The sequence below is a fragment of the Neoarius graeffei genome, chromosome 20, assembly GCF_027579695.1.
Source record: "Neoarius graeffei isolate fNeoGra1 chromosome 20, fNeoGra1.pri, whole genome shotgun sequence".
NCBI classification, from domain to species: Eukaryota; Metazoa; Chordata; class Actinopteri; order Siluriformes; family Ariidae; genus Neoarius; species Neoarius graeffei.
Genome location: NC_083588.1, coordinates 55,666,720 through 55,687,924, shown reverse-complemented (window position 1 = coordinate 55,687,924; position 21,205 = coordinate 55,666,720). Strand labels below are relative to the sequence as shown.

Below are 21,205 nucleotides of genomic sequence, written 5' to 3'. Positions count from 1 at the left end.
TATGTTAGCAAAAAACACCGCTAGTCAGCTAAATCCCATACAATCTCTATGGAGCGGTGGTTAGCTAACAGCAGGTTACACTTGGCTGAAAAAAATTGGTGCCTTAATTACAACCTGAGTACAAAAATAGATGGCCGTTGGTTTAGCATTTCCTGAAGTAAATTCACCACTTTGGGTTTACACACACAAAACAACTTATTGGCATAAAAAGATACAAGATGCCTTTTTTCCTTCACTCCACTGCTGGAGACGCCACCATCTTTGTTAAATTTCAGAAGTTCTCACGTGGTCACGTGATTCACTGCTAGCACTCTGATTTTAAGATCATCCAAATTTGCCCCAATCAATCAAAATTGCTCAGATAGAAATTGTTGCCCAATCTCAATTGGAAAGTGTCGAAGCGCAATTACCCAGCAACGCTACCCAAAAAGTTGACCTGTGTATCATCACCTTTACAGGAAACTAATCAGTGATAACATCATATCACATCACACCTCGTTAAGTGTTCCTATAGCAGCACATCCTGAACTGAAATCCTCTTGTATCACATAGCAGTTAGTTTATTAATTAAACAATGACCTGATGTACATTTTTACGGAAGCCGCGAAAGGCCCTTCATATAATCCTTTTTTTATTCACCTTGTTATCCCGAGATAACGACATAATTAATTCAGGATCTCAAGAAAACAACACAATTCGAGATCTCAAGAAAACAAGACAATTATTCCGTGATCTCAAAAAAACAAAACAATTATTTCATGATCTCGAGAAAACAGCTGAGATTTCTAGCAGAGCTGAGACAAAGCCGGGCCAGTCTTCTGCGGAGGTGCCGCGGACTAATTTTGAAATGATCCCTTATTAAAAGACTTAATGCAATCTCTCCCTGTGTCAACCCCTGATCAAAATATTGCCTTATTAGGTGATCGATTATTCCAGACATTCTAATGACCAAAATTGCATTTATACAGAATGAGAAATAGCCCCAAAGTCAGCATATCACAAGTCTCTTGGCGCCCCTGAATGAACCATTTCTCAGTTGTTTACTCGAGATCACGGAATAATTGTTTTGTTTTCTCGAGATCTCGAAATAACGGTTTTGTTTTCTCGAGATCTCAAATTAGTTGTGTTGTTTTCTCGAGATCCTGAATTAATTATGTCGTTATCTCGGGATAACAAGGTGAATTAAAAAAAAAAAAAAAAAAAAAAAAAGGATTACCGTATTTTCTGGACTATAAGCCGCTACTTTTTTCCTAGGTTTTGAACCATGCGGCTAAGGCCGAATCCCATTTCACCCCTTGGACCAACCCCTTGGCCCTTCCCCTCCATTTTGCGCGTTCACGTGAAGGGGTAGGGGTATCCCAATCCCAGTTAACGCGGAGGGGTAGGGGAAGGGGGAGGGCTTCTGTACCCCTCCAAACGGAGATTTTCCTGGAGCTGACTCCGAACGAAGGGGTTTGAGTGATTTCCCACAATGCCATGCGGATTTCAGCGAGATTTCATGCGGATTTCAGAAAGATGGCGGTTCCCGCAGCGAAAGATTGTCATAAATGTATTTTCTCCATTATTTACGTGTTTTAAGTTGTTATCCAGAGGAAACACGCCGCTTGATTCGCTTTCGAGCTGAGAATGAGCAGCGATTTCTGAAATCCAAGCTGCTGCTAAAAAGCTTTGGGAGTGAGTATTGTTTTCGGTTGCTTTACTGCGTACGTTTTGTTCTGTTATTCTCGCTTTTATTGTTTACATGAGTGTTCTGACACCTCATTCTGTCGGATGTGGTGCACGAAGCGCCAAAGATATCCCATTCAGTGGTGTTAGTTAACAAATCACACCCTGCCAGCAGAGATTTCTGTTCTGGCTCTGACTGTAGCGGCTGGTCGCAGCCAATGACGCATTTGGTCGCGTTTTGCTAACGTAAACGCTGACGGAGGTACGCGATGACGTATGCGATCATTGAAGGGCTATCCCAATACGTAAGGGTTGAATTTCAAGCCCTATCCCTTGTAGCTCAGTTTCAAGGGGAAGGGCCAAGGGGAAGGCGGAGGGGTAGGGGTAGAAATTAGAATTGGGATTGGGCCTTATATAAAGGTGCGGCTATTCTGTGGATTTTTCTTCCACCGCTAGGGGCGCTCTAACCGGAAGTAGAATCAAAAATAAGATAGACGAAAAATCAATGCAAAGAAGAATTAGCAGATCTTTAGCAGATAGAACACGCAAGACAAATTACTAACTGGTAATTATTTTCAAATCCAGCGAAGATGATTAAAGTGACTTGTGGTTTCAAACACAGGAGAAATGAAGGTAAATAAATACCGGTTATTTTCTCTTGGTTCTGTTCCGTTTTAATCAGCAAAGTTGCTGCCGTGTTAAAAGGCACTGTTCGGAAAGAATCTGTTCAGGTACATACATGTACATTTACAGTACAAAATTGTTCTGTACATGCAGTAAATATCTAATTTTTCAACATAGATATCTGCGGCTTATAGCCCGGTGCGGCTTGTATATCTTTTTTTTTTTTAAATAGAGCGGATGCGGCTTATATACAGGTGCGCTCTATAGTCCAGAAAATACGGTATATGAAGGGCCTCTCTCGGCTTCCGTACATGTTACCCATTTAGAGTTACTTTAATGTTATGGAATGACTGTGAAACTAAACAGGTTCTGCTCTTACTTGGGTTATAAAAATGATAAACGGTTGTTCGGTCAACAGTCGCTAATTCTTCTCTAATAATATATGAAGGTGGCACAGTGGTGTAGTGGTTAGCGCTGTCGCCTCACAGCAAGAAGGTCCGGGTTCGAGCCCCGGGGCCGGCGAGGGCCTTTCTGTGCGGAGTTTGCATGTTCTCCCCGTGTCCGCGTGGGTTTCCTCTGGGTGCTCCGGTTTCCCCCACAGTCCAAAGACATGCAGGTTAGGTTAACTGGTGACTCTAAATTGACCGTAGGTGTGAATGTGAGTGTGAATGGTTGTCTGTGTCTACGTGTCGGCCATGTGATGACGTGGCGACTTGTCCAGGGTGTACCCCGCCTTTCGCCCGTAGTCAGCTGGGATAGGCTCCAGCTTGCCTGCGACCCTGTAGAAGGATAAAGCGGCTAGAGATAATGAGATGAGATAATATATGAAGAAAATATAAGTTGAAATAAAAAAAAGTTTCTCTATCACAGCTTTCCTGTTTTCCTTCATTCATATTTTAACAAAATCTTGCAGTGACGTCTGAGAGACTGTTTCAGAGAGGTCACAAATTCACAAAGCTCTCGAGTCTTTATCTGTGCAAACTCGCTGTATTCCTGTGTACGTTCTTTTAAGGTGTTGTGAACGCAAAGTTAAGGAGACACTGCGCTTTATCATCTCAAGGCCTTAGTGTGCAAGATGCCCCTCCTTCCTGCCCCCTCTACCCCTCCATCCATCACTCCACATCCCTCTATCTCGTCAACTGAATCGGAGTATTACAGAGGAATGCAGACGAGCACAAATCCAGCCTCATAAGTCGACTCTCATACCGGGTACGTCCTCAGAGTTGAGTTCCTCGCGACGTTATGAGGAGAGAAAGGATCTATGCGTATGAAAAAGAGGAGCCCTGAGGCTGTTCGTTTTTGCCCTCCAGGCCGTGACATCAAAGGAGAGAGTCTGACGCCAGTGCAGGTATCTGATGGTCATGAACAGCTCTCACTCCCACCTCTGACAAGCTTGCCTTTTTATCTGACTCTCTCTCGTACACACACGCAATCACTGCTTCATTCTTTACTGACAGAATCACACCCACGTCATCTCAGCCCCCATAAGCATGGATACGTTTGTGATGCAGTTAAGCATGTAATTAGTCACCCATGCCATGATTCAATTCGATTCACAACACTGGGTTCATGATTCAATTTTCATGATATTTTTGAAAAAAAAAATTAAATGAAGGGGGGAAAAAAAGCAACATTTATTTTCCTATATTTTTATCATAATATATTTCCCTACATTATTACTTTGGGAAAGCCATAGCTAAAGAGTTAGAGAAACAGTTCTGGGACCAAAATTTCACTGGTTCAATTCCCTGAACCAGCAGGCTTGACTCAAGTGCCCTTGAGCAAGGCAGCTCCGGCGAAAGTGGTGGTGTATTGTGGCAGCAGGGGCGTGGCCAAGCATCGGTCTGTGAATGGAGGGCGGAGTCAGGGAAGGTAAGTGGTGGAATCATTGCACCTGATGGGGATTAACCTGTTTGTGTGTGTCTTCCTGTTGCGCCAGCACCAGGGCTTCGAAGCGTTGCTCTTGCTCCTTCCGGAGGGTGATCAGTGCCTGGTGCTGGCTCTGTTGGGCCGTGGCGAGGGTATGGACCAGGTCCTGGAAGGGGGAGGACTCCATGTGGCCGTTCCCTTCTGCACTTTCCTGGGTTTCAGCACCACTGTTGTATTGGACCAGGTGGGTGGAGCACAGAAGCACGGCAGGCCAGAACTGAGTTCTCAATGAACTATTTATTGCTAGCTTTTCAGCCTTTTATCACTTCCTAGTCACACGCGCGCGCACACAAGTGTTCTGGTTGGGGAGAGCTCCCTTTCTCTGCTCTCCTCTCCTTTTAAAGGGCGCGGTCACTGGGGAAGATACACAAACAGGTTAATCCCCATCAGGTGCAATGATTCCACCACTTACCTTCCCTGACTCCGCCCTCCATTCGCAGACTGACGCTTGGCCACACCCCCGCTGCCACATGTACCTTGTGTCTGATTAGCCAAAGAAAAACTGATGATGTGATTATCAGTTTGGGCAAGCACCTGGCCATAACTAACGAACATTAATATTTTTATCAACATAAATATTCCTTTTGTTAAATTAAACAAAACCCCAAAACTTTTGTTTCATTTTCTTAATAACGACAATAATTGTTTACCCACATTTGTGATTGCTTATTAACTAAAATACTCCTTTTATTAACAATAGAAAAATGTTAATAACAAATTGGCCTTGTATTAATACACTTTCATGAACATTTGTACTGCCTCCATTTTCTTCTCCTTTCTTTAACTTTCAGCAGTCTGTAAAGAGAGAGCTTTACTTAAATCTACTTGTATAGCCAATCACACAGCAGCAGTTTCCCATTTTAGATCTTTTTCTTTGTGTGTTTTCACAGCATTCAAGCTGTATTACTTCCGCCTAGGCTGAAGTCACATGCGATCCTGCTATAACCCTGTGCTGTCTAAAGAGCACAATTACAGCTAGGAAAATCTAAGAGATTACGCAGCCTGATGATAATCATAATTCATTCTTTATTTCATCGATTTGTATCATGATTCATCATGGCACGATATATCGATACACGCCGGGATACAATAATGTGATCATACATCACAGCACTGGCGCATAATCAAATCTGATTGCTCAGAAGGTGTTGATTGATTTATTTCCTACAACAGCAGCTCCTTTACATCTCTGATTTGGAGCTGAGCAGAATAAAGTTAGCATCCCGAATACATCCGGTTTGTATTGCTACATGATGCAGTATATGTGTCGAGCTATTGGGAAGAGACACCCAAGAACGAAAGTCCACGGATGTAGGTGGCAGAGCCTGTCACAGCCTGATGACATTATCATCGTCCTGCTCTGGACTTTGGACTGTTAGGCAAGGAGGGGATATGAGTTTAAACCTTCAGGGAGATGAGACGTTTCTCCAACTGCCATGTGCCTTTACAGCCAGGAGGCCCAGATTCGATACCATTGACCTAAGCTTGAGGTAGTTTGACCCCAATAAAAATAACCACAAGCAGTTAAGGGTACACAAAATAACGTTACGCAACCTCAACAGGTTCAAACCCAGCAGGTCGAGAATAATACACAGTGTTATACATTAGATATACATTGAACAGCTACGAAAAAGCTTCATGTTGAGACTAGAGGCGTGCATCAGGTCAAAGACCCCACAGTTTTTACTTTAATGTAGAGCTTGAAGCATGCAAGTACCGTATGAATCTGGTGGCATGGTTGCCAGGTCTCTGAAAATCCCTCACGGCAAAAACCACACAAAAAGATTGTGATGTGGTGTGAATTGGAGGCATTTCTAACGCAACGTTCACACTGCAAGGCTTAATGCTCAATTCCGATTTTTTTGTGAAATCCGATTTTTTTGTGAGGTCGTTCACATTAACAAATATATGCAACTTGTATGTGATCCTCAGTATGAACGAAAAGCAACCTAAAAGTGTTCCGCATGCGCATTGCAGGATACGACGACGTCACACGCAGTGAGCATGGCCAGTGTTTACGGAAGTAAAACCGCCCGGTTGCGGTATGACCCATCCAATCTAGCTTGAATAGCTGTATCCCCCCAAATGAAAATCAGCTCCCTAACCTCTGCGTCCTTCCATTGAGAAGATTCAGAACCTTCACAGCCCGAAGCGTCCCTCGCATTGATGTCATGCGCAGGGGCGCAGATACGTTTTTTGAACTGGGGGGGACAAAAAACTGGGGGGGACAAAGCTGCCAGCAAACCAACCCCAACCCCGATATGCCTGTCAAACTTGTTGTGGGTTACCATAGCAACCAAGCTCGAGCTCGCAACCTGTGCAGTCTGCACAGCTCAACCAACCGAATATCAGTCTTTGTTTTGTTTTATGTGAGTTGTTGCAACTATGTGTGTACTGCTGTGCACCTCAATAAACCGAATGGTAATTAGTCTTTTGATTTTTCCGTGAGGTTTGCCTTATGCAAAGTGGGGGGGGACCGAACGAAGTGAATTTAAATCTGGGTGGGACGAATCCCACCCATCCCATCCTCTATCTGCGCCCGTGATTATGCGCCATGTTGTTGTAACTTTGAGAGACCCGCCGCCTACTTCAGCGCAGAATAGTGACGTTTGTGGCTTGTTGATGACGTGTAAGTCGGATGAATGCGACCTGGCGGTTCAGACTGAAGTCGCATATGAAAAGAGCGGATAGGGATCGGAATTAGGACCACATATCCAAACGGCCTGGGTCGGATTTGAAAAAATCGGATCTGTGTCGTTCATACTGTCAATAAAAGATCGGATACAGGTCACATATGGGCGAAAAGATCGGATTTGAGTCACTTCAGCCTGCAGTGTGAACGTAGCCTAATTTGCAGCATCTGCAATACACGGACATTATCCACTCCATAAACACCTTTTCCCTCTTCCAATGTTTGCAATATATCTTAAAACATAAACTGACTTGGATATTGTGTTTACACTGGCTGTATTTATATTTTCCCCTTGGTTTGCCATAGCCATCGTTCACAACATTCATGCCTTTTGACAGTCACATGCCTGTTTGATGAACTGCACTATTTTAGATGATGATAACAGATGTTTTATACTCGTGCTACAATTTTGTGACCTGTGCTACAAAACTATCAACCTCTGTAGCACCAGTGCCGCAAAGAAAGTAAACAAAGAGCCGTGCATTATCAGTTTAAATCTGAATATGGATATTTATAGTACTAAACAAATGCAGATACAGATTGTGGCTGTGTTACTCTTTTAATGCAAATATGTTCACCAAGCCTATTATTTGTTAAATATAGTGAAAGGAATAGAAAGATGCGCAGTTACAAAAGTGAGGACTCGCCAACAGCTCCTAGGACTTTATAAGGTTTGTATCAAAGTCCCAAATTTCTTTTTTTATCGATCTGACATATGGATTGATGTACGACTTGAATACTTATGCTATACGGGATAGAACAATTCACATCAATCATAAGTGAATATTATTACACAATGTGCTGTTTATTAAGGCTATAATCGTATTTCCAGATTATATGGTCTAGTATATTGTTCACATTACTCTGACAAGGATTTTGAAATTGATTCAGAGGTGTGTTCAACAGAATATACGATTTTAGGAATAAAATATAAAAGAGAGCGCTGTTTCCTGTTTACTAAATTCGCTGAATTATTGTGACGTCTAATAGTTAATTATATCTCCTCCATTTCTCCATCGGTTTATCATAATATCTCTCTCCGGTTCCTTCATATTTCCTCTAACAGCAGATGGCCCCCAGGAAGAGCCCTTGTTCACTAGGACCAGGAAGACAGACACACACACAGTGTCATATCCTATTAAAGCATGGCCAGCACATGGCTACCAATTATGGAGGCGGATTTACTGTCAGTAATCCAATAGAACAGAAAAGGGAGCAAGAAAGGGAGTGACTCAGAGAGAGAGAGAATTTGAGGGGAGGACAAGAAACGAGCAATGAACAAATACACCACCAATACGCCTTATTAATAAACACAATCACTAAGAAAGAGAAAAGAAACTCAGACTATTTAAACAAAGAAAAAAACACGCCCTTGATTTAATTGCCAGTTTTGATCGCTATTTAATATGCGAGTGAAAGAAAAAGGCTGTGGATGGAAAGAGCTTTATTGAAACAATGCATCATTAACCTACAGGCACGCAGATTAGTGTTAACCCACCATCTTTAGATTATTGTGCACTCCAACAATCCTCTTAAAACTAAATCTCTCTGCAACACACACAGTAGCCTCACTCACTCTGAGACTGAGACGGTTTTCATGTTCGGTTCAGTTGCTGCACTGGTGTTTGCCTTTTATGACGTATCCTTTAGTTACATTTTTGGCTTAATTTGGTCGGATCACATGGTTTCGAATACACCAAACTGTTTGGTTTGTACACCTGGTATAGTCCTTCAGGATTTTTACCCTGATGCGATTTGTCAGTTCACGAAAGTTGCATTTTTATTAGAAAAATTATATATGATGACTGCTAGCTACTCGTTAATAATTTGACAATATTATGCATGAGCTGTTTCATAGTCGTCTTTTTAAATAACACAAACTAACTAGGTCCATTACATTAATGGCATTTAACAGATGCTCTTATCCAGAGCAGCACAGTGGTGTAGTGGTTATCGCTGTCGCCTCACAGCAAGAAAGTTCCAGGTTCGAACCTTGTGCCAGACAGGGGCCTTTCTGTTTGGAGTTTGCATGTTCTCCAGGTGCTCACAGTTCAAAGACATGCAGGTTAGGTACAATGGGGCTACTGTAATTGGTGCAAGCTGTAGTGGTTTCCCAGCCATAATGTGTGTGTGTATATATATATATATATCTTGCTAAGGCAAAGCTATCAAATCAAAACCACGCAGACAACATGCCCAGGGTTAGATGCCTTGTTCAAGGGCACTTCAGCCATTCCTGCTGGTCCAGGGAATCGAACCAGTGACCTTTTAGTCCCAAGTTGCTTCTCTAACCATTAGGCCATGGCTTCCCTATGTTCTAGGTTAAAAACGCTGGAGTTTCTTATACCTTATTTTACAGGGACACACCTACAGCACTATTGTCTCTAATAAGTTCTTATAAATATGTCTCTTAGAGTCAAATACAGGCTCAGTTTTGATCTCGTGGTCACTTCATTTATTTCTACTTTACTTATTAGATAAGATATGGATAAGTTAGGGGCTTGAACCCTAGAGCTGTTGGTTGTGTCCATTTCTTCTTTTCACAAGGCTAAGTGGTCCCTGTGGAGTCCTCTCCATAGTGGCAGCTGGACCACTACCAATGCCATGCCACCGGAACATTGGGGGAAATTAAGTTTTTTGTTTTTCTTCTTCGAGACACCATCTCTAGGAAGATTGTCAACCAAGACTAAAGAGCTCTTCCTCCTCATGAGACACTGTTATCCCCTGTTGGACACCAACCCGGTATTTCTAGACCAAGGGGTAACTAGGGTAAAATTGGACACTTCTTCGTCTGGCCTCTTCCCTTTGACCTATCTGGCTTGAGAGGCCCTACCAGGAGCGATAGCTCCCGCCAGTATAGCTCTCAGGATCATCAAGACACACAAGGCTCTCCACCATAATAAGGTGGTCGTCAGTGGAGGGCAAATTATTACACTTAGGCTACATCCACACGACAACGGCAACAAGATTTTTTTTTTTGTTAAATATCGCACCCACATGGGCAACGGATCAGTAAAATTTCAGGTACATATGGCAACGCAACACTTGCTGAAAACGATGCAATACACATGCCACACCACTACGTGCGCTGTAAGACGGTCCCAACGGAGACACCAGAATAATAGAAGAAGTAGACACATGCGCATAAACCCCTTCTTCTGTAGCATTAGCCACATAAAGTTTTGATTATTAATCAGTAGTGTAAAACGAAAGACACGGAAAGAGGAATGAATGGGGGTAGATGGAGAGGGATGAACGGGGGTAGACGGAAGCCGGTACGCCAACATCCTGATATCCTCCAGAATTCTTTAATGGTCTGGAATAAATTGAATGCTACACGTTGATGGATTACTTTGTTCTTCTATGCCCTTTTTGAGGAATGTATTGTCGGACTTAAACCAACATCTGAAGAGGTGAGATCGCTCCTTTTTTTCCCTATTTTTGCTGGCGGGATTGTTTTTGTTTTTGGAAAGCAGTGAAAATATTTTTTAAGCGCGTTTCATGAACCAAGTTATAGGATTTGTTGACAACTCGCATCGAGTTCGTTACACTTCTACCCGGCATGAAGCACTGACAGTCATGTGGTTGTGACATCATCGTAAACAAATCCGTTCTACTCATCCAGATGACTTTGCAACGGCGCCGTTGCCAGATTTTTCCACTCTGGAACCCGTTCTCAAAAGATTTCGTTTTGGGGCACCCAAAACGCCGGTACCGTGTGGACGCCAGGCCGAAACGATAAACAATTTTATCAGATTCACCTGAATCCGTTGCCGTGTGGACAGGGCCTTAGATTTTACTGGTTAAATTAGGAATTTTGTTTTTTTCCAGCACTAACTCTAGGCCATTTACTGTGTTCTCATTCACAATAGAAAGATGTTTAAGTGGAAGTTACTTTTTTTAAGTGTCTCTGACAGGATCCTTTATCCGCCAAAAATGTCCTCTCTGGAAATCACTCTCCATATGATGAGGTTGTAAATGATTTTTGAAGAAAATATTTGTTTCTTTTGAAGCAGAATACATCCTCGGTTGTTGCACAGTAAAAAACAGGACTTGAAACAGACACGATACACATTTGGTTTGCAGTGGAGCTTCACATGTGGTTGAAATGTGAGCTGGTCAAAAAGTGTCCTCTCTGGAAAACGACAAAGATCAGTTATTACAGTCACCACCATGTACAAACATCACTGCACAGTATGTACTTGAAAATTTGTACTTAAAATCACACACAGTGTCCTGCAAAAGTATTCATCCCCCTTGGGTTTTGTCCTGTTTAGTCACGTTCCAAGCTGGAATTAAAATGGATTTTTGGGGGGGGGGTAGCTCTGAAATTCTGTGCAGTTCATTTCCATCTCAAAAGGTCATTTTTGGCAGCGGAGAAACAAACATCTGAGGTTTGATTTTTGGGCCTGAGAAGCATACCCTGATTGTGAAACAGTCTGCATAGATTCTGACCAATAAACCAGTTTCTCTGATTAACGTTCAACCATTCATCATCAGTAAGCACTTTATCCTGGTCAAGGATACAGATTCTTGGGAACTCTGAGCATGAAGCGAGAGCACACTCAGTATGAGACACCCATTCATCAAAGTCCTCTGGAACAGTCCTGTTGTCCTCGTGTTAACTCTTCCTCCTACATCATCCATCCTCATTCTCCAGCCACCCTAACTAACATCAACGTTGTAATATTGTTTCTCATGATCTTTCCAGTTCCTCCCTCGCATACCTCCTGTCCTACTCACAATCATATCACCTCACGCTATCTCACACTTACTCCCTTTTGACCCCCTGAGACTCTCCTCTCATCCCTCACTCCTCTGTCCATGCAGCCCATCCTTTCCTAATCCAGAAGGTATGCGTGGTGCCAGACACAGGCAGATTTGAGCCTCAAGGCTGTTCCTTTATTCTTGCTTTCAAGTTTATGATTGCTTTTCCCTCTTACCCTCATACACACTTTTTATTACGAGCAAAATCACACCCTGAGGCAAGCAAGACCAACATTGCCCTGTCTGAGAAGTCCACATTTCCTGGAAGATGGTGTTTCAATGTCAAATCTGCCTTTGGAAAAGTCAACTCAAATGACAGCTGTGTATACAGTACACACACGCGCGCGCGCATGTGAGTACGCACGATCTACATGCTACACCTGATAAATAAAGCAGGTCTGATCTATTAAAGGAACAGTCTGCAAAAAAGGGAACAAGACATCACACTTTCAGGTAGCATGAACCCTATTCAAATTGGATTAGTTTTACAGAAAGGTGAGTTATGTCATTATAACTGGAATATCTTGGAGGGTTTAGTCTTGTCTTAATCTCTGAATATTTCTTTGAATAGACTGAGCACGGTATGGACACACCTGGAAAGATCACACCATATTCCACATTCTGTAAAACATCCAGGAGAAATAACCCCATGTCATATTCTACATCCTGTCCAAACTGAAGTGGCAGTAAACATTATATCTCATCTCATTATCTGTAGCCGCTTTATCCTTCTACAGGGTCGCAGGCAAGCTGGAGCCTATCCCAGCTGACTACGGGCGAAAGGCGGGGTACACCCTGGACAAGTCGCCAGGTCATCACAGGGCTGACACATAGACACAGACAACCATTCACACTCACATTCACACCTACGGTCAATTTAGAGTCACCAGTTAACCTAACCTGCATGTCTTTGGACTGTGGGGGAAACCGGAACACCCGGAGGAAACCCACGCGGACACGGGGAGAACATGCAAACTCCGCACAGAAAGGCCCTCGCCGGCCACGGGGCTCGAACCCGGACCTTCTTGCTGTGAGGCGACAGCGCTAACCACTACACCACCGTGCCGCCCTAACATTATATCTGTATTACATAATATCCTGTTGGAAGAGGTTTTGCACTCATTCTTCAATATAAAGGCACTCCAGAAAGCACTCCAAGAATTTAAACCAAATTTGAAAAATGCAGAGCAATAAAATCTTGATGATATTTGAAAAGATGTGTCTGAGAAGCAGTTCTTCTGCAGGCTTTAGGGAAGTTATTGAGTTCTTACTACAGGTAAGCTACAACGTATATGTTCTGCTTGCTATGTTCACTTCTTGTCCTACTTATGTGTGTGGGGTCGCTGCCATGTGGACCCTATTGATCCGCATGTCATATTAATTGGAGCATAGCGTTACGTCAGATGCCCTTCCTGCCGCAATCCTCCCATTTCCGGGCCGACCAGTCACACACAGACAATTTAGAGTAGCCTGTATGTCTTTGGACTGTAGGGGAAATGGGAGCACCCAGAGGAAATCCATACAGACATGGGGAGAACATGCAAACTCCATGCAGAAAGGCCCCTGCTAGCCACTTGGCTCAAACCCAGAACCTTCTTGCTGTGAGGCTACAGTGCTAACCACTATACCACTGTTCCACCCCTATATGTTCTGCTCATGTACTGTATATAGACCTTTTGGAGTCATGGCACTGCAAACATCATGAACACACGTCCACTGCGAGCTGGCCTAGTGGTTAGCATGTCCGCTTCTCAACCAGGAGATTGTGAGTTCTACTAGCAGTCAGGTCATACCAAGGGTTATCATAAAAATGGTACCTACAGTACTGCCATCTGGCGAGGCACGCTGCAATACGGATATGAGTATGGAGTCAAACTCTTACGATTACCAGAAGACCAGTCCCCTCAGGCAAGAGGCCAAAGGGCTACAGAACTGGAGATTGATGCCATGTGGTTAGTACTGGGACAGGACACTGCCTGGGAAGACCAGGTCATGGCACGGGACAGACTTTGATTAGAAACATCCAGCAACATGACTTAACACACATATCCCATCTGAATAATACTATAGATGTCCATTGTTGTTCGCTATAACAGCACAAACACCAAACAAGTCTAGCTTTGTCATCTACATTGAGTGGAAATTTGTCCAAATGTGTAAAAGTCTCCATTTTTGGCTCAACTGCGTCATTAAAATCTGCTTAACCAGAACAGTTCAAGGACCACTTCAGCTGAAATAACAATATCCAGTTCATTAAATCCTGAACAAACAACTAATCTGCTTGTGGCACACCGCAGTTTTGTCATACAGTTATCCATACAGCCTTTTCCACCAGCAACACACAGGTACAGTTGCACTGCAACTTCAAAGTTTACATTGGTGTATTTCTGAGAATCCGAAACAAACCTGGAGAGTTTCATCAACAGAGCACTGAGTCAGTTTTACACAACAGCGTCTTACTGAACACCTCAGTGCCTTAAGGGTGACTCAGGTCGCACTAAGCAAGATGTTTCGAGATCCGCAGAAGCAAAATCCTAATAACATTTTAGAAATGGTGCATTCTTCGATACTACGGTAGAGCAAATCATTTCGAATCAGACATGAATCTGAATCAGGTTCAATCGCTAAGAGATGTTTCACAAAACAAATCATTTTTATTTATTTACAACCAATCCCAATTGTGCACCAATCCCTTGCAGAACAGTCTCATGGGAACAATCAATCACTTGGTTCACGTGAATTTTACACATACATTTTTCACATATTTTTACACAATTCACTTAGTTTCACATGATTTTTAGATTTGTATGATTCATTTAAAAGGAAATGAATCACATGGCTCATGCATGTAATTGACATGTAAATGAATCGCATCATTCACTTGTGTTCATGTGCGATTCGTTTATCGCGTGTGAACATAAATGAATCATGCAACGCGTGATCATAAATGAACAGATATGGGCCATTTTCAAAAAATTGTACCAATTACAGTAAAGAAATGAAGAAAAATTGTCACTCTTTCTATAAATGTACAAAAAGATTGCTGATTGATTAAAATCAAGTCCTACTAATCAGCAAAGCTAGATTCCTATTATTTTTATAAAAAAATTAATTTTTCTGAAATTGTGGCTTTCTTTACCGTTACCATACCAAAAAAAGCTTTTTATTATATTTCATCTGGTACACAATGACTTAAAATATTTTAAATTCAATTCTATTTGCCTATTTGGCCCGGAAATCTAGAGAAAAACAGACATTTATGCATGATTTTCTCTTTACCGTTACCAAAGTTTCTTTACCGTTACTAGGAATGGTAACGGTAAAGAAAGTATATGGTAACGGTAAAGAGGTGTCTCATTCTCTTACAGCACAGCATGACAGTTATGCTTTCAAATAATTGCTCATATTTCATCACTCAAACTTAATCAACAACTACAAATAGTTTCTATTTGATCACTGATGTCTATAAGATGATATGTGCATCACAGTGAAGAAAGTATATTTGTGTGACATGAGTAATTAATGAAATGTTTTGCTCACCTTTCAGCCTCAAAAAAATTCAAAATGGAGTCCCAACATCCTGGCACTTCAGGATGTCAAACAGTTCCCTCTTTAGCAAGCACTAGGAACTAATTATTTTCAAAAATGTTTTTGGGTAACGGTAAAGAAACTAAAGTAACACAACAATATTTTTTGAATTTATAAAAAAAAAAAAAAATCAGATAATGTACTCAATACTTTTTGTTTAAACACCTAATTAGTTATTTTTGTGAAAAATAAAATTTACTCCTGAGTAAGTTCAAGAATGTAAGATATATTTATGAATAATTAGTTTTTGCATTGGTAACGGTAAAGAAAAATTATAACGTAAATCACTCTTATTAAATAAGATTAAAAACCTCTAAATTTTCATACTGAAGTTTTTTTGTCTATGCAGTTATGTGAATCATTTTTCAATTAAACCCCTCTGTTCTGATAAGAAACTGAAAAATAAGTGAAGACTTCTTCTTTACCATAATAGGTACATTTTTTTGAAAATGGCCCATATGAATCATGACTCATGAGTCATTTCTGTTCATTTATGATCACGCATAAATGAATCGCATAATTCATTTATGCTCACATGTGATTCATTTATCACGTGATCACAAATGAATCATGCAATGAATCATTTATGTTCATTTATGATCACACATGTTCATGTGTAATTCATTTATCACATGATTCATTTCAAGGTCATACGCAACGGTCGGAGGTGAAACGTAGAATATCAACTTTATTGTCGAGAAGAACGACCCAAAAAGTGAATTCAGTCTTCCTAGTGTCTAATTTGCACCCTAAAATTGAATAAAACGGTTAAAATATACAGTTTTGCCCAATTTCCAAAGGTTTGTTTTCATCTCACTTATGCACACTTTCACCGCCAGGGGCCCGTCGTCATGACGTCATTTAAGCCAAACAGACCGGGAGCAGCTCTGTGTTTACCTGCGAACCAAGCACACGTGTACGGACTTTGGTCGTGAGAGGCTGTGTAAAATGTCTGAAAGCAATAGCGATTTTGAAATAGGAACTCTCCAAATTAAATATCGAGAGGTGAAAGAGGTAGAGCGAGAGGATTGGCTTTTTCTGAAAAAGGAGAAGAGACTGAGCAAGTGGGTTGGCTTTTTCCGAAAAAGGAGATGAGGCGGAGAGAGTGGATTGTGCACGTGAAGCCAGAGGGTTGTTTTTTTCAGTCTCCTGCACGGTCCCCTGGCAGTGAAAGTGCGCATAAGTGAGATGTAAACAAACCTTTGGAAATTGGGCAAAACAGTATATTTTAACCATTTTATTCAATATGTATGAACCTATGGCCGTTGCGAAGCAATCGGTGAATGTGGCTCACTGGTTTGACCGTGAGGCCTCAGAATCTGACAGCGACTCGGCCGACTCTGATCGCGGTGACCCCGGACCTCAACAAGACTCACGCCCAAACGATTTATCCTGGTAGTTATGATAAATTCCTACTTTCATCGTAATACTAAATAAGAGCCCTTTTGAAGAATAATTAACCCGCCCTCCCTCATGGATATAGGTAACGATTACTTGACAGCGCGCCGGTAGGCCACATTAGCCTGCCATCTGCGGCATTATACCATTTATAGCCAACTCGAAGCAAGGAAATATCCCTTTGTCTCATTTCCACAATGACTGTACAGGATCCCTCAGGATTCTTGACTTGTCAATTGCAGCAAAAGTAAAAATGTTTACCTCCAATCTTCTCCTTCTTGCTTGAGCGTTGCTGCTCCGTTTCTTCTTTGACTGCTTGATTTTGTTTCACGCGCACAACCCACTCTCTCCGCCTCTTCTCCTCTTCCGGAAAAAACAACCCTCTGGCTTCACGCGCACAATCCACTCTCTCCACCTCGTCTCCTTTTTTGGAAAAAGCCAACCCACTCGTTCCGCCTCTTCTCCGTTTTTGGAAAAAGCCAACCCTCTTGCTCCGCCTCGTCTCCTCTTTCAGAAGAAGCCAACCCACTTGCTCCGCTTCTTCTCTGTTTTCGGAAAAAGCCAACCTTCTCGCTCCGCCTCTTCTTCTCTTCCGGAAAAAGCCAATCCATACTCTCTGCCTCTTCTCCTCTCTCAGTAAAAAGGTAAAAACTTCTTCCTGAACCGGTCCCGTTGTTACAGTTCACTGCACAACAATAACGCAGGGGGTTTTTCTTTGGAAATTCCCGAACGCGTGTCTGCACTCAAGCCGAACGGCAATGTAAGTAAACAGAAGTGGACTCAACTCAAGCGGTTTGTTTGTTTTAAGTGACGTCACGCAAATAACCGAACAGAAATTCGCCACGATCCGCGCTAACTTACTTTAATTATTACTTATTAACAATACTTCTTGGGACTAGAAGAAAATTACAGAGGGTTTTTTAACACAAAGTTTCAAATGTGCATAAAATTAAAACCGTTGCCTATGAGCTTTAAGTGGTTCATTCATTGTTTTACATTACATCATTCATATGCCACGTTTTTACACGAGTTCAAAAGCGTCATTTCAGGCTATAACATTATGACATGAACTTTTGCATGGTTTTTTTTCACTTAATCATATGAAATGTATGTGATTTTTCCACTTGAAACATCACCATGAAACTGATATTAACCCCTTCAACTCCCAGGTGTTACTCACCCATTTTTCCAGTTAGTTTCATTGTAGTTACTGAATAGTATGCTTTTTATAAGGGAAAATTCCAAACTCCAGCATGTTTACAATAAACAAAGATGGTTCATGTTTCAGAACATAAGGTTTATGACACTCATCTGAATTTTTATTCATGAATCAATATTAATCAGGACGCAAGGAAAATCTCAATCTGTTTTTTCTTTATATATGTTCCTTTCCTGGCACTTTTTACTCTTAAGACTGTCAAACAAAGGGTTAAAAAACAAAAGGATTGCAAATGAAGGTTTTCAAGGAGAACCACTTAAGGTGCATATTCTGGACCAATTTCATGTTTTTTTTTATGAAAGCATGTCTCTTTACACACTCATCCAGAAGGGTAATTTTGCACAAGGCCGTCTGTCTACAGCAGAAAAAAATAAAATAACAAAGCACATCTGGAAAAATCCCAAGGGAGTCTGGAGCCAGATTCGTGACGTTACCTGCGGAAGCGCCAGCAGGCTGCGCGAGCTTTGCACGGTTTCAGTGCACAGCCTGTGTAGACCAAGCGCTCCCATTTCTCTCTCATTGTCCGGTCTTTTGGAAAACGATGAGTACTAATCCCATCAAGATTGGTGTTGCTACACCCTCCTATGATACATCTATTAACCATTTTTAATAATTACACGATAACGTTGAAGAAATTTGCAGAAAACCACCAGGTCTTTTTCTCATAAACAAACCAGCGCTGACGTAGGATTCAGAGGGAGGCGTCCCGCAGATGACGTCACGAAAATCAATGTTTGCCAGGAAATCCAAATGCCAAGTTTTTTCAGAGGCGGACCAATTCACCTCAAATGGCTTGATTTCAACTGAATTTTTCTGGTATTGCGCAAGGTAAAAAAAAATTGCAGAGAATGCAGAATGTTACAGATATTTGACCAAAGTTTAATATAAAATAGGAGAATTACATTGATCTTGCTCCGGAATTTACCCATGATATGCACTTTAAGAAAGTTAAGGACCTTTAGCGACTCAAAGAACACTTAAAAACCTTTTGTTAAGAGTGTATCTCACAACAACAATGTAATAATGATCTTTAATTTAATAATACAGCATTATTAAAATGGATCATGATTCATTATTATTATCAAACACCACATGGCCACTCTCAGGTCCTAATCCTTATCCGAACCTTGTATTTCCCAATCCTGCTCCTGTAAAGCTCCCTGGACTGAACATGTTCAGTGGGTTCTCTCTAACCTCATAATGAACCGAGTCAGGTACGTTAGACCAGAAATACCAACAACTAACCAGCCAACCAAACATATAAATCTAAAATAAGCATGTAAGACTGTTCTTTCCTATAGTGTGAAGAAGTAGTGATAGAAGAATTGATGTATTGTAAGTATATACACAGTACACGGTGTCTCAAAAGTCTCCATATACCTAGGGGATGGATGAATCAACAGTTTCCAGGTTCTTGGTTTGGTCACTGTCACCCAAGTGGCGTGACCTCCGAGATCCCTTTTTCGACCAACAGGGAACGGGTTCGGTTCTTGTTCATGCACCAAATTTTGAACCGTTCGGAGCATTTCATCCAAAAATATATGGGTTTAGAACTTGAAAAGTTGGTTAGCTGGAAACAAATTATAGCTGGTTTTTCCAGCACAAACCATGATTTCATCAGTGGGTGTGTCATTAGTTTGGAGAGGAAGCGGAGCGCAGCAATGGAGAACACTACGCAATGGAAAAGGATGCATCTAGAGAAAAAAATGGACCAAAAAAAAACAAATGTCTGCAATAACAGGAACAAAAGCTCAGCCATAATCAGTGTGATCCACCATCTTCCTATTACTGTTTACTCCCTTTGTTTATTGTGCAACACTCTCTGTTCATGACACATCCTTGATTACAACAGTTTTGCTCAAAACACGTTCCAGATTCAAAGAATCCTGAACGGAACCGGTTCAAGAACCAGTTCCCTGTTGGTCAAAAAGGAGTCCCAGATCTCAGCCCAATTGAATTTTACCTGTGTGAGACTGTAGGGACACAAAGAGTAAATCACACAAGGACTGATGTAAAGGGTTGACCAAAGTGTCTTATCAGGGCCATGAGATTTATATAAGTGTGTGAAAACACACATATTCAAGTCTGGAGGACATTATAATAAATACTTATCGCAATTAGCTATTTACAAAACTGAATATCTTATTTGTTTAAAAAATTATTATTAACTATTAACATATCAGCTGAAAGAAGGAAAGGTTTTGGACTATTTGGTTAAGAGAATTCTTTTCATTCATTTTTTTTCCTCCTTTAAATATCTAAGGTGCGACTGAAACCAGAGAAAAGCATAAAGATTTATTCAGGACCAAAGGAAAGTTCATTACTACCTGCACAAACAATACAAAGCAGATGTCATGAAGGAGGACAAGCTTGAATGAGATGCTAGACATATTTTAAAAAAAAAAAAAAAAAAAAAGAAAGTTTAATCCAGGACCTCCAGCCTAAGGTTCTTGTCTTTTACGCACAGAAATGAATCAGGATTGGGAATCGATACACCTCAGACTGTCCATGGTCCTTAAATCTCCATGCCAGTGTGGAGGATGTTTTGTTTGGGTTTTTTTTCCACTCCCCTTGTCTTGTTTATCCATCAGTAAATAAATCAAATTCCGTTACCTGATGCCACGCAAAGTGCCAGGACAAGTTGGCGCAGGAAATCCGTGGTGCGCTGCTCAACTCGGGCCATTGCGCAAACTCGAGTATTTGCGTAAAAGATGGAGAAAGGAAGAAAGAAAAACTTGTAGTCACAAACAGACTTCAGGATGAAAGCCGTGTGATCCTGTGAAACGCACAACAAGGGCAGTGATGACCGAGCAGATCCGCTACAGGTGCTTTTTCCCAGTGCGCTAAAGTCTTGGCCCCTCCTCAGTGCGCAGGAAGGGCGCTGCGGCTACGCCCTAAACCACACACCACCACATGAGTGTCATACTAAAGAGCATGCTAAAGTACTACATCAAACCGTATCCTAGCCTAAGTAGCCTCCTATTTAGTGCCCTTGGGTACATTTTAGGACAGAGCCAAGAGACGCGCGTCATTCTTTGTGCCGGGGATATGGACTGTTTAGCGCGCAGATTGTTCACAAATGTAACTTTAACATCGACTCTGCGTCATAAATACGAACCTTTAGACAAGAAACAAGGGGGAAAAAAACCCTAAAGACTGTTCAAATATACACTGATCAGACCTGTCAAGCTGAGAACAGTCAGTTCTTGAAGTTGATGTGTTGGAAGCAGGAAAAATGGGCAAGCGTAAGGATCTGAGTGACTTTGACAAGGGACAAATTGTGACCGGGTCTGAGCATCTCCAAAGTGGGACATGTTGTGGGG

At 41.6% G+C, this 21,205-nt stretch overlaps 1 protein-coding gene across 2 annotated transcripts in view; it reads right to left on the bottom strand.

The window, feature by feature from the left end:
- The window catches only part of si:ch211-198m17.1 (mucin-2), a 76,948-nt gene extending 56,163 nt beyond the window's left edge, over positions 1–20,785 (bottom strand). For both annotated transcript variants that reach the window (XM_060902045.1, XM_060902046.1), the window contains exon 1: positions 20,496–20,785. In XM_060902045.1, coding sequence (XP_060758028.1) covers positions 20,496–20,565 — 70 coding nt within the window. In that variant the 5' untranslated portion in view covers positions 20,566–20,785. The remainder of the gene's footprint in view (positions 1–20,495) is intronic.
- Between the last annotated feature and the right edge of the window lie 420 nt (positions 20,786–21,205).